This window comes from Phyllostomus discolor, chromosome 7 (genome assembly GCF_004126475.2).
Source record: "Phyllostomus discolor isolate MPI-MPIP mPhyDis1 chromosome 7, mPhyDis1.pri.v3, whole genome shotgun sequence".
Classification (NCBI taxonomy): Eukaryota; Metazoa; Chordata; class Mammalia; order Chiroptera; family Phyllostomidae; genus Phyllostomus; species Phyllostomus discolor.
The window spans coordinates 96,155,419-96,167,941 of NC_040909.2; the positions used below are offsets into that span (position 1 = coordinate 96,155,419).

Consider the following 12,523-nt stretch of genomic DNA (forward strand, 5'->3'; position numbering starts at 1 on the left):
TAATCATTTATTCAATCACTTTTAAGTAAAATCAATTTAATTATACAAATCAACAATTTAAATGCTAAAATTTTAAATAATCAAAACTTAATTTGCTTCACTCACAGACATCCACATAGCTACCCACATTTCACTTCTGGAGGGAACTAATCTTTATGCTTATGATTTCTGCTTTTTTAATCCTTTATTATGATGGATGAGGATGAGGAGCCTGGGAACAATTGTCATCTGAGGAAGCTGTAACAATATTTAAATTTTTTTCTTGTGTCTCCTTACTTTATAATACCAAGCAAATAACAAATCGAATTAGTATAATTGTGAGGAAAGTCTGTAAAATAAATTTATTTAACATTAAACCTAGTTTAGTGGAAATCCCTCTAATAAGGAATGAGGTCATGTCTCCTACAATGAATCATGTCCATTAAACTTATTTTTTTTTCTGGATGCTTTCCTTCCTTCATTTATTTGTCATTTCCAAGTCTCTAATTCTTGTTGATTGCTCAGTTAAATGAAATCACTGATTTTTTTTAATGTTGAAAAGGGCATGTAACTGAAGCTATAAAATATTATCTATATCAACACAAGTGTGCTCTTAATCCTACAATAATTTTTCCCAGTTTTTAAAAAAGCAAATATCAACTTGTTTTCAAAACTCTTCAAACATTTTCTATTTGTTTATCTTTTATTTCATGTATATTTCTGTGTATCTTTTATTTCTCTTGCCATTTTTCTACTCCTTTGATACTAGGGGCAAAATAGGAAAGATGGTTATTATTCTTTATAATATCCCATTACCTGGAAAACTTTTTAAGATGAAAGAAAACTTTGCTCTTCACATTGACAAATAACTGATTGATCTCCATACATTTCTCTACTGCTCTCATTTCCCTTTACTCCAAAATCACACGTTAAAGGATTACAACTCTGCTTAAATAACTCCCACGTATTTTCAAAGGCAGTCTGAGGAGAACTATGGTGTCCTCAAGGCTCTTTAAAAGGTCTCATCTATCCCAAGGTCTTGAGATACGAGCCAATACATAGAATAGATATATCAGGATTTTAAGTCTAGAATTAGAGTTATTTTAACAAAGGAAGCCAACTTGGAAAACTGCCAGTCCAGCGTCTTTTTACACACGTGGAAACTGAAACCCAAGTAGGCTGTACTGTACGGAACAAGGTGATTCCATATATATGTATATGAAATATATATACTGAAAGATTCTTAAGAGGATAGTCAGATGAATTATCATAGACCCTAATTAAAGAAATCTTGAAGACAAAACTAAGCCATTTTATAACAGTTGACCTTTTTCAATTACTTTAATATTTTTAATCTTAAAGGAAGGAAATCTTTATGTCAAACACAATTATTTCCTTGTTGATAATGATTTTGTGAGCACCTTTATGCCATTCTTAAAATCCACAATCTTTTAAGTTATATTTTCCCACTATCCAGGGGATTCCCAGGAGAGTGGGAACCAGGGCCGTCCAGGGACCTTGCTCCGCACCCATTTTGATCTAAGAGAGGACGGCGGGCAAGGACAGAGACAGCAGCGACCAGACAATGTCCTGCATTCACGACGGCCTCGGCCAATCACAGGCCGGCGCCTCCCGGCCCCGTGCGGCGCCACTGGCCACGGCGCGGCCAGGGAAAAACCTGGCCTCGAGGCAGCCATCTGCGGCCATCCCCAGGCCCGGCGCGCCGCGCTCCAATTGTGCCCCACCTGGAGAAGGGGGCTCGGGAAGGCGGGCGCCGTGGCGTCCCTTTGGGGCAGGGGTCGCGTAAAGGGGCAGGACGCACCGCCCCCTCCGGCTTGAACGAGGCGCTGTCCCTTTAAGACAAGCCTCCTCCCGGGGCCTATAAGAGCGTGAGCGGCCCAGCCGCGGAGGGTAGAGACATCCGGGCTACCGGGCTGGCGACCGCGACGGCCCCGGCCCCTCTGGCAGCTCCCAGTCCCTGTGGGACGTCCGGATGGCCGCGGCTGGGGAGCGTCCCCGGGGCCAGAGGGGACTTCCGGCGCCATGCGAGCCTCCAGCCCTCTTAGTCCCGCTGCCGCCGCTTGCCCCCACCTTGCGAACACCCCGGCCGGGACACGGGGGTTCGCACGCGGGTCACGGACGCTCAGTCCGCGGGGCCGCGCAGCGCGTGCCCGTCCGGCCCGCACCGCGGCCTGCCTGCGCGTGCACAGGGGCGGGGCGCCGAGGAGGCAGCCAATCAGCGCGCGCTGGCCCGGGACCGCCTCCAAAGTCCTCGCAGGGGGCGGTGTGGGAGGGAGAACTTCGTGGGGGGCGCGGTGCCGGCAGGCGGGCGGGGAAAAGCGGGAGTGCCCTAAGGGCTGCGGAGCTTGGCTAGGAGCTGGCGGGCACCGACTCCGAAGCTCCGTGAAGTGAAAGTGGCTGGAGTGGCGCGGGCCGCGCGTGAGAACTCGTGCGGGCGAGCCGGCGGGAGGAGGGTGAGGCGCCGGGAGCAGGTGGTGGGGCCGGCGGGGGGGGGTGGGGGGTAGGCGGGGAGCCGGAGGGACTGCGCAGGGGGGGCCCAATAGGCAAGTCCTCTAGATTGGAAAACCGGAGATGGACGTGCGGAGTTCAGAAGCCTAAAGCCAGAATCTGTCAAGATTTGTTTATGCAGTACAGAGAACTTGAAGAACTTGTGTACTTACTGGTACAGATATATTCTAAAATTTTCCTGCTCGAGTTTTTTGTTTGTTTTTAGGACAGTGGATACATATGTTTAATTTCTGGTGACATGTATTAAAATCGAAAGTTGATCATAAAGTGTTTCTTGGGGGTTGATAAAAAGGAGCACAAAACATTAAAAAATCCTTTTCTGTGACCTATACCACCAAATATGAGAATATATGTCGGTAATCGGATACACGGAGTGAATGAGTAAGGCGGAGTAGTTGGTGTACTTGGATGGATGACTGGAGGTCAAGATTCACCACCAGGTGATCATGAACAAGCCCCCTACCCCGAGGTGTCATTTCCCCCACCTGCAAAATTGGAGCATTGCACTCGCCCACCTATCTGGAAGCACGTCGTGTGATTAGGTGTGTATTTGAAGAAAAGTGGCATACAAGCATTGCCCCTTCTTCCGGGGGCGAATCCCCTGGGGAGCTGTCCAGACCACCTTCTCTGTGCCTTCCTGGGTCGTCTCAGCCCCTGGCAGAGCGTTATCCTGCTTGCAGACCAGCCTTCCCTGAGGTCCGTGCATATTTAATTTGAGTGCCACAGAAATCGCAGTATTGATGTGTATACTAAACGGCACTCCACACATTCCCCCCAAACTTCCCGTGTTTCCCATCTTAGCAACTGCATTACCCGACTCGGTCTCCAGCCCCTCACTTCATCCTCGAGACATTAAGTTGAGGATCCGTTTTGCTTCCCTACATCTTGTCGTCTGACTGTCGTCCCTGCCACGCTCAGACTTCTCCAGTGCAGGCCACCAGCGTCTTCCACCTGGATTACCCTAGTTACCTGCTCAGTAGTCTCTCGACGTCAAGCTTTGCTCCTCCCCCATCTCGACCTTTCAACCAGATTTTTAAAAAGTAAATCCGATCGTGTTGCTCTCATTTAAATCTTAAGGGGTCTCTGTTTCCCTCAGGATAAAATTCTGTCTCCTTAAATTTGGTTTATAAGGTCCTCCTATTCTTGTTTTCGTTTATGTCTTGTCCCCAGATGCATCTTTAGTACCGGCCACTCCTCCCATCCCTCCCCTAGTTCCAGTTTACCTGAAATGCTTTCGTTTCTCTAGACGTGCCCGATCTTCTCTAGCTTCTGCAACACTCCCCTGTCTCCTCCTCCTTTCATCGGAGAGGGCTGTCTTCCCTTCCCTTGCCTATTTGCCCAAGGTGAGGATTAGGGGCGCCATTGCACCCCTGCCTGTACTGTGCACCCATAGCCTTATGCTGCGGTCGCCTGTCATCCTCCAGTGTCAGTTACATCCCACGCCTTCACAGCAGGGGCTGCATCCTGCTTGCCATTGTCCCCAGTTCCCAGGATGGTCCTGGCAATACTGGCCAGAAGCTCAACAACCCTTTTAGAATATTCAGTGATGGGCACAGGAAAGCAACAATAACGAGTAGCCTTAGGTATCTACTAATAATAGATTCATTTTATGTTGCTGTATTTTTCAGTGTTGAATCCCTCCTCTCAGTTACAAGTTTCTCTATAAAAATAACATATTTTTAAGAAAACATGATATAATTATTTTTACTCAAACCAATGATGTTTTTGTCACAATTACTAAAAATATCTTTTAGCAGAAGTAGTGTGTGTGGTTTATGAAGTGAAATTCTGAAACAGTGACTGGCTGTTTAATGCAAATGGGCAGAAATGTTCACGTAAAACTCAGACTCTGAAACTTTAAAACTGAACTCCAGTAATGGTTGAGGGAAGGAGTGGAAGCTCAGAGTTCTGGTTCCTTGTTTATTATTAACTTTTAGGATAGCAATTAGCAGTGTTAAGGCATTAACACTGATACTGACTTTTTAAAAAATCCTAATACTCTTAATATTTTTCCTTTTTAAATGTGAGATGCCATTGTGACAAATTGAAACTCTTGTTTTCTTTGTGTTCTCACACAGCTAGCAACAACTCACGTGTACATTTAGATCTGTACTAATTCTAAACACCACCCTGCTACACACTTTTCAATAAAGTTAAACAAGAATTCTTTGTTGAGAGATGTAATATTCAGAGGGTAGGATAGGGGAATAAATGTTAACTACTACAAATTGTTTCCCTTTGGCCATACTCTGAAGGAGATCCTTGTTGGTTTTCTCATTACTGTGTAACCAGTCTGTTGACTTTGTTACATTTTGGTAGAAGAGAGTAGAATTTAGTAAGAAATAAAAAATTTTTAAGAGAAGGGAGGGGAAAGTTTGCTTCTTTAGTAAAATAAGCAAAAATAAATGGGATTATATATGAATAAAAACAAGTAATGCATTTAAAGTATTTAAAGCAGAAAGTATGCATTATCATAACTTACTCTTTCTAAAGAAAAGTATTCTCACAATATGGATCATATCTGTTTACAGGACACACCAAATGATTATTATGAACAAATATAAAGGAAAAATAAATGCTGGAGAAATGGCTTCTCTTGTATCTGTAGGCTTGGATCCTTTTGAGTTTTGGAAACATTTTAGATACTGTGTTTGGTAAAAATCCTATAAGTACACCTACATTTTAGCAAACTGTTTTTCAGCTTTTACACCTTTAAAAATCTTATTTCCAAACTGTATGAAGTGGTAAAGGATTTTTTAAAAATTGATTTTAGAGAGAGAGTGAGAGACAGAGCGATCAGTTGTTCCACTTACCTACGCAGTCCTTGGCTGATTCTTGTCCATGCCTTCCCCAGGGATCAAACCCTGCACCCTCGGTGTGTAGGGACAACACTCTGACCAACTGAGCTACACAGCCAGGGTGTGAAATGTTTTTTAAAACAGCTAATTTTAAGAGTATATCCACAATGAAATATAGTTCAGCCTTATTTCCACATATGAATAGGTGACCACTTGAAAGAAGTATGGTTAAGATGTGATCTAAGGTTGTCATTTGATACCCTTGTTGATCTCAGCTGTGATTTCAAGTCAATTGGGCATTGAAAATAAACTGCCGGTCCAGTAGAGATATGCAGATAGTGACAACTAGCACAGAAAATAGTGGAAAGAGGGTAGGATTTGGAGTGAAAAGGCTGAGGTCAAAGTCAGCTAGTTTTATCCCTTTTGCAAGTTATATCTGAGACTTAGTTTCCACATGTATAAATTTGCCAATAATTTGCCATCTCAACCACCTCTTAGTGCTGATGAGAGGATCAAATGAGGATAATGCATACCACTAACCCTAAAACAGTGGACAGTTACTGGGATTGTTCTCAATGTTGTGCTTTGGACTTGGAGACATTCAGCTTTCATGGAAATCATATACATGTATATGAAGGAAATAAATTATTTTCATAAAGTCTGATTCTCTAAGGGGGGGTTCATGTAAACTTGCATTTGTTTGTGGGTCATAGTGGATATTAGAGGAAATTAGGGCACTATATAAAAAATAATCATGTCATAAGCACAGAAGATCCTGGTACACTCTAGATTTTGTTGTGCTCTGCACATCATTCAAGAGCAAGGTGATATTTGAGTGCATGTGAGATGACAAACTAATAAAAATGGATAAGAACAATGAAGATATTTAATGAAATATATCTTGCTCAATGCCTACTATCAAAGGTTAAAAGAGGAAGATATTCTTCAATGCCAATATTATTTGTTACTATTGGCCCATGATAAATTCGAAGGATAAAGTAACAACAAAAAAGCACATCTACTATCCTTGACTCCTTCACTTAAGTTTGAAATATTTGGCCAGTGGTTAATCATCCTCGCAGGTTTAAGAACTTATTATGTGCAGAAAGCTATTCTGGATGGTGAAATAAATACAAATGCATTTTCTCTCAAGGAATCAAGAGAAATAGAAAGAAAAAAAATGAGTTCTGAGAAAGAAAAAAAAAAACAGAGCCCAGATGCATTTGTGAGTGAGGCTACATTTATTACAAGAGAAGGAGAGCCGGGTAGGCAATGCTCAGGTGCCCCTCTGTGCAGCCTTCTAACAAACCCCGCCAGTAAGCGGGCACGGTAACACCTGCCTGCGTAGGTCACCCTCACCCTCTGCCATTCTACCATTAGAGATCCATTCTTTTGAATCCTAAAGTTTTTACTAATATTCTAAAGTTGCCCCTTAAAATATAAATCTCCCGGGGAGAAGTGTAGATGATACTTTAAGCTAACAAACACCTAAATCATCTTTCCCTGCTCAGCAGAGATTGTTCTTACCCTGCTGAGACCAAGAAGGGGAACGAGATGGACACCTGAGAGAGGAGAACGTGAACAGCAAAGGAAGAAAGGGACACAGATCAATGACCCAGTGAGGTGAGACCCCAAAGCACTTTGACAGCTTTGCCTGGGAACAGTCTCTCCTGCTTCATGTCTGTGCTGGTGGGGCATCGTGCCACCGATTCTAGCCTCTGCTCTCAGACTTTCAGGCTCTGTCTGTCTGGCCTTACCCATATTCCCTTCCTGTCATGGAAGCCAGCTGAATTCAGACTAGGCTGCTAAACATGGTCTGTTTAGGTTGGTTTACCATGTTTACTGGGATGGTAAACATGGCACTGGAAGGAAAAGCAGGAGACTTGAGTTCTTTGTGACTCAGAGCCATTCGGATTGTCTATAGACTTCGATTGTCACATTCGTAAAAGGAGAGAACAGATTACATCCCTGTACTGCTCTGGGTTTCTCCCTTTCCTTGCTAACTCTTCTCCTATCTCTTGCCACTGTAATTAAGTCTCTACCACAGGTGTTAAAAAACAGAGCAGCTCCCAAAAGGTGGAAATAACACAAATGTCCATGGATGAGTGGACAAACAAAAGGTGGTATATACATACAGCAGAATATAATTCAGCCTTAAAAAACAGGAATGTGTAATATTTACTACAACATGGATGAAACTTGAAGACATTATGCTAAGTGAAATAAGCCAGATGCAATAGATCAAATGTGTGATTCCACTTATATGAGTTCCTTAGCGTAGTCAAATTCATAGAGACAGAAAGTAGAATAGATGTTACCAGGGCCAAGGGCTGGGGGAGAGGGAGCAGGGAGTTATTTTTAATGGGCACCGAATTTTAGTTTGGGCTGATGAAGAATTCTGGAGATGAATGGTGCTGACAGCACTGTGAATATAATTAAGGTCACTGAATTATACACTTTATAATTTTTCTGTTCTATTTTTATTGTATTTTTTCATTATGAACTGTACACTCTAAAATACTTAAAATGATACATTTTATATTATGTATATTTTACCACAAAACTATGTTAACAAACAAGCCAACCTGGAAGCCCACAGTGGAAACCCCGGCTGAAGACCTATTTTGTGTGATATGCCTAATGCCTTGCCCCTGACTTTCCTGTGCATTTGTTTGAGTTTTGACCAATCCTCAGTCTCTCCCTGCATGACAGGACCCCCTCCATAGTCTTCTCCAAGGAGTACTCTCTGTTTTGCCTCAACATACACACTTTTGGACCTGGGCTAGTATCTGCATTCCCCCAGCTCTTGTCAAGCAAAACTCTATCTCTGCCCCTTTGCCCGCACTCTGGAGCTGTCACTGCAACCCCAGGTCTTGCCTCCCCTCTATGTTCAGTATGGACATTGCCTGGAACTGCCCAGTTCTATGAAGTATGTCCATGTGTAGCCTGTACCCACAGCCTCCATCCTCCCCCATGACTTCGCTGTTATTATATCGGCTCTTCAATCTCAGGGAGACCCCATTCTCTCAGCCCCTTCCCCAGCACCCACTCTGTCCCTCAGGGTGTCACACAGTTGTGTGAACTGGTAGCACTACATATTGGCTAATTGTCTGCAACGCCAACTAAGCCCAAAGGGAAGCCGAGCAAGTCCTTTTCTACAAGTCTGTTGGTGACTTCCTCTTACACTCTTTAGAAAGGGACTCTCTTTAAGCCTGGTTCCTTATCACTTTAGGCCTCTATATTGCCATGTAATAGAGTGCTGTTGCATCATGTTCCAGCATAGTTCTGCAGGAACAACTCTCATCTTTAATTGCCCTTCCTGCACCCAGCCCCAGAAGTCTCTGCTCCCTCTGCTCCAAGTTTCTGCACCAGCAGGTCTCACTGTCCAGCATGTGCTTCTTTCTGCTTTGTCTGCCAAACTGCTATGGGTTCTTCAGGTCTCAGGTGGGGCCTCAGCTCTGAGAAAGCATTCGCTAGCATGCTTACTCCAGGCTGCAGGAGGAGCCTGTGCACCCCCATAGCATCTTCTGCTCATTCCTACTATCATAACTACTATAGTTTCCCCAGATGTGACACTCAGGAGGGCAGGGATGATGGCTTATTCATTATGGCATCCTCAGAATCTGATACAGGGCCTGCAACAATAAAACTGGCTTAATAAGTCACTGAATATACTTTTTCAAACACTAGGTTATAGGTTTGGACATTGAACTGTGAGTGACTTCTGGGCGTCTTTAGGAGCCAGCAACATGACAGAAGATATCAAGACCAAAATGAAAAATTACAAGACTGCCCCTTTGGACAGTCGCTTCCCCAACCAGAACCAGACCAAGAACTGCTGGCAGAACCACCTGGATTTCCACCTCTGTGAGAAGGCCATGACCGCTAAAGCCGGTGATGTCTCCATGTATGAATGGTACTGGCGTGTGTACAAGTCCCTTTGCCCCATATCCTGGCTGTTGGCCTGGGATGACCGTGGGGCAGCATGCACATTTCCTGGGAAGATCTGAACTGGCTGCACCCCACCTGTCCTCTGCCCTCCATCCTTCTTCCAGGGAGGTGAAGGAGGACCTGGGTGCGTCCCACCCTAAGATCTTGGATCATAGCTTAATTAATAATAAATACTTGTTAGAAAGGTGTAAAAAATGGTTACAGGTTTGGTCTAATAGATGAGAATTTGGCTTACAATTTTACTTCTGTGAGTTTGTTATGTTTTTATAAGTCCCTTTTACTTAATCTTGTTTTTAAACCAATGACTAGTTAATTTTAATACTTGTATATCAATTAGAATTTAGGTTGGCTGCACATAACAGAAAATCCTCAAGTAACATTAGCATTAACCAAATAGAGGTTTTATCCTTATTCTATATAAGTTCAAGTACAAACAATGTTGGGCTGATAGGTGTCTCACTCCAAATCTGCAGAGATCGATTTTCTTCAGCTTCACTTCCCCTCTCCCCAGGTTGTACCACTGCCTTTGTGGTCCGAGAAGGAGGATAGACTTGAACTCCAGCCAGCAGCATGAGAGGAAGAAATAAAGGGAGGGTACAGGGCACCTACCTGCTCTCTTTCTGGGAGTTCCTCAGCAGCTCACATCCAACACTTTGGCTTACCTACTGTTGAGCCAACTCAATTGTGCTTAGCTGCAAAGGAGGCTGAGATACAGGATTTATTTTAGCATCCATGTGCCCTGCTAAACATTCTACTGGTGAGGAAGAAGAGAAGAAATGAATTTGGGGAGACAAAAAGAAGGGTAGGCCATACCTGAGTTTAAAATGATACATAAATACAGTAGTCTGCCCTGGTCCACCTGGGGATACGATCTAAGGCCCCTGTGGTGCCTGAAATCTCACACGGCACTGACTCCTATGTAAAATGTTTTTTTTTTCCTTAAACATCCATACCTACGATGAAGTTTAATTCATAAATTAGGCATAGTAAGAGATTAATAACATAATCAAATAATTATAACAGCACTCTCTAGCAACTTTAATACATTTTAGTCCACACCTGTTCCTAAGCGCGCACACCACCCCTCACCTAAGGTGAATGGCTTGCTGTCACCCGCCCCCCAGGCTCAGGGCTTTCTGGTGCAGCATAGGAGGTCAAGCAGGACATGTTTTTGTTTGCCTTCCACCCACAAATGTAATGCCTTTTCCATCTTAACTAAGCACTTATTATGTGCTGCAGCCCCCAGTTTTGCAGTTTGAGGTGAGCCCGCAAAACTAGCATGAATTTTATTTGTTCTTCTTCACAATTTCATGGAAGATTCATTCTTATCATAGATCTCAGCAATACCAGCATACGATTTTTTTCTTTCCCTATTAAGTTGAGAACTTTCACCTTTTCACTTAAAGAAAGCACTTATGGCCTCTCTTTGGCATGTCTGAGTTGCCAGCATCACCACCCTTGCACTTTGGGGCCATTAGTAAGTATAATAAGGTGACTTGATGATAAGCACTGTGATGCCTCGTAGTCGATCTCATCACCCAGACGGCTGCTAAGTGACTCCCGGCTGGGGTGCGTGTACAGTGTGAAGACGGTGGACACAGGGATGTTTCACATCCGATGGGAAGGACTGGGACTGTGCAAGATTTCATCATGCTACTCAGAATGACTTGCAATTGAAAAGTTATGAATTGTTTATTTCTAGAATTTTCCATTTAATATTTCAGACTGTGGTTGATCACAGGTAACTGAAACCATGAAAAGCAAAATAAGGGAGGACTACTTATTGTGATGAACCTAGATTCATCAAAATCCTGATGAACCTAGATTTCAAATGTCTTCTTCCCATCTCTTAATCTCATTTGTCGAAAGAGCATGACATTTAGACCCAAGAGTTTTACACCAAGCAAGTCACTAAATTTCCAATTTTTTTTCCTGTGTGATGGGGTAAAAAATAGAAAGAAAGAAAAAAACCCCAAACCCAAGTGCTATCACCTTGTCCTTTTGGATGAGGCCCCTGAGATGGGTAAGGGGAGTGGCGGCAGAGGGTGTAAGCAGAGAGAAGGGCTCAACACTAACAAAGGGAGGAGTTCACATCTCAGCGTGTGTCTCGGCTGGGCCCTGGATCCCACCGGCTGGATTTGCCCTGCCCTGTTTTTCCCTCAGCTCTGGGGAGTGTTCACCTCTCCTTTCATCAAGCACCTGCAGTTCCACCCCAGGAAGCTGGAGGTCTCTATTCCACCACGGGCCACTGTGGACGCAGGTTAGCACTGGGTGTCAGTTGACACCCTTCTCCAACCACCCAAGGGGAGGTGATCATCAAAGGCCACACAACAATCTCTGCAAGGGGCAGAGTGCAGATGCTGCCTGCCTGAGACCCCAGTCTGCCCTTCATAAACCTGCTCTGGTGTATTACTAGGTTGGTCAGCTCAGCCACTAGCCCAAATGTCAAGCCCTTTACTCGCCTATTCTCTCTTTTACTCTCATTCCTGTGTTCCTCTGTGCTTCTTCCTTCCCAGTCCTATCTATTTACCTTCCATTATTTTTCCTCCTTCACAGTCCCTTCTAGTGTCCTCAGAAACCCTGGTTCTTCCCGTGGCTTTGTCCTGTTTTCTTTCTTCCCTGTAAATTAGCTTCCCCAAATCTCTAACCTCACCACAGGACCAGCCTTCCTTCCATCTGCCTTCCTCAGCTGAGGGTGCTCTGCTCCTGTCTCACCATCCCTCGTCCCTCGCTGCTCCCTCCCAGTAGGCTCCTTCCTCTTTTCCTGTCACTTGCAAGAAAGAGTTCCCTTGCTTTGGAAAAGAACACCCTTGTCTTTGCTGCTGTAGCCCTTTCCTTTCTTCTGTCACCACCTGAGGACTGCACAGCATGCACTGCTTCACCATCACTCTTGGCTAATTCCTTGTTGTCATGGTGTAGTGTACCCACCACATCTTTTTTTTTTTTTTTTAAATTAACGTGTTGATGTCATCAATGACCTCCAGATTACTCTTTGATTGTAACATGACACCATTGTCATTGCCCTTTCATCAAAATTTTCTCTTGCTCCTATCATACTGCATAATATGGTTCTTCGCTTATCTTTTACAAAGAGTCTAATCAGGAATAAATGTAAATCACTAATGTTTAGTGAGCACTTATTTTGTGTCATGCAGAATATAAGGTGCTTTGTATGGATCATTTCACCAAACCTTTGTATTAACTCTATGAGGCCAATGAAATTATTATCCCCACTTTACAGATAAGAAAACCACGGCTTGTGGGCT

The 12,523-nt window shown here is 43.8% G+C and overlaps 1 protein-coding gene across 1 annotated transcript; it reads left to right on the top strand.

Annotated features, from left to right (window-relative positions):
• The first annotated feature begins 2,351 nt into the window (after nt 1-2,351).
• LOC114514873 (cytochrome c oxidase subunit 6B1-like) lies at nt 2,352-9,422 on the top strand. Its single transcript, XM_036031142.1, has 2 exons — nt 2,352-2,471; nt 9,004-9,422. The coding sequence occupies exon 2, from the start codon at nt 9,056-9,058 to the stop codon at nt 9,314-9,316; it is 261 nt and encodes an 86-aa protein (XP_035887035.1). The 5' UTR covers nt 2,352-2,471; nt 9,004-9,055; the 3' UTR covers nt 9,317-9,422.
• Nucleotides 9,423-12,523: the final 3,101 nt, after the last annotated feature.

Coding starts and splice junctions, on each gene's coding strand:
- LOC114514873 (XM_036031142.1), top strand. CDS start 9,056: ATGACAGAAGATATCAAGACCAAAATGAAAAATTACAAGACTGCCCCT.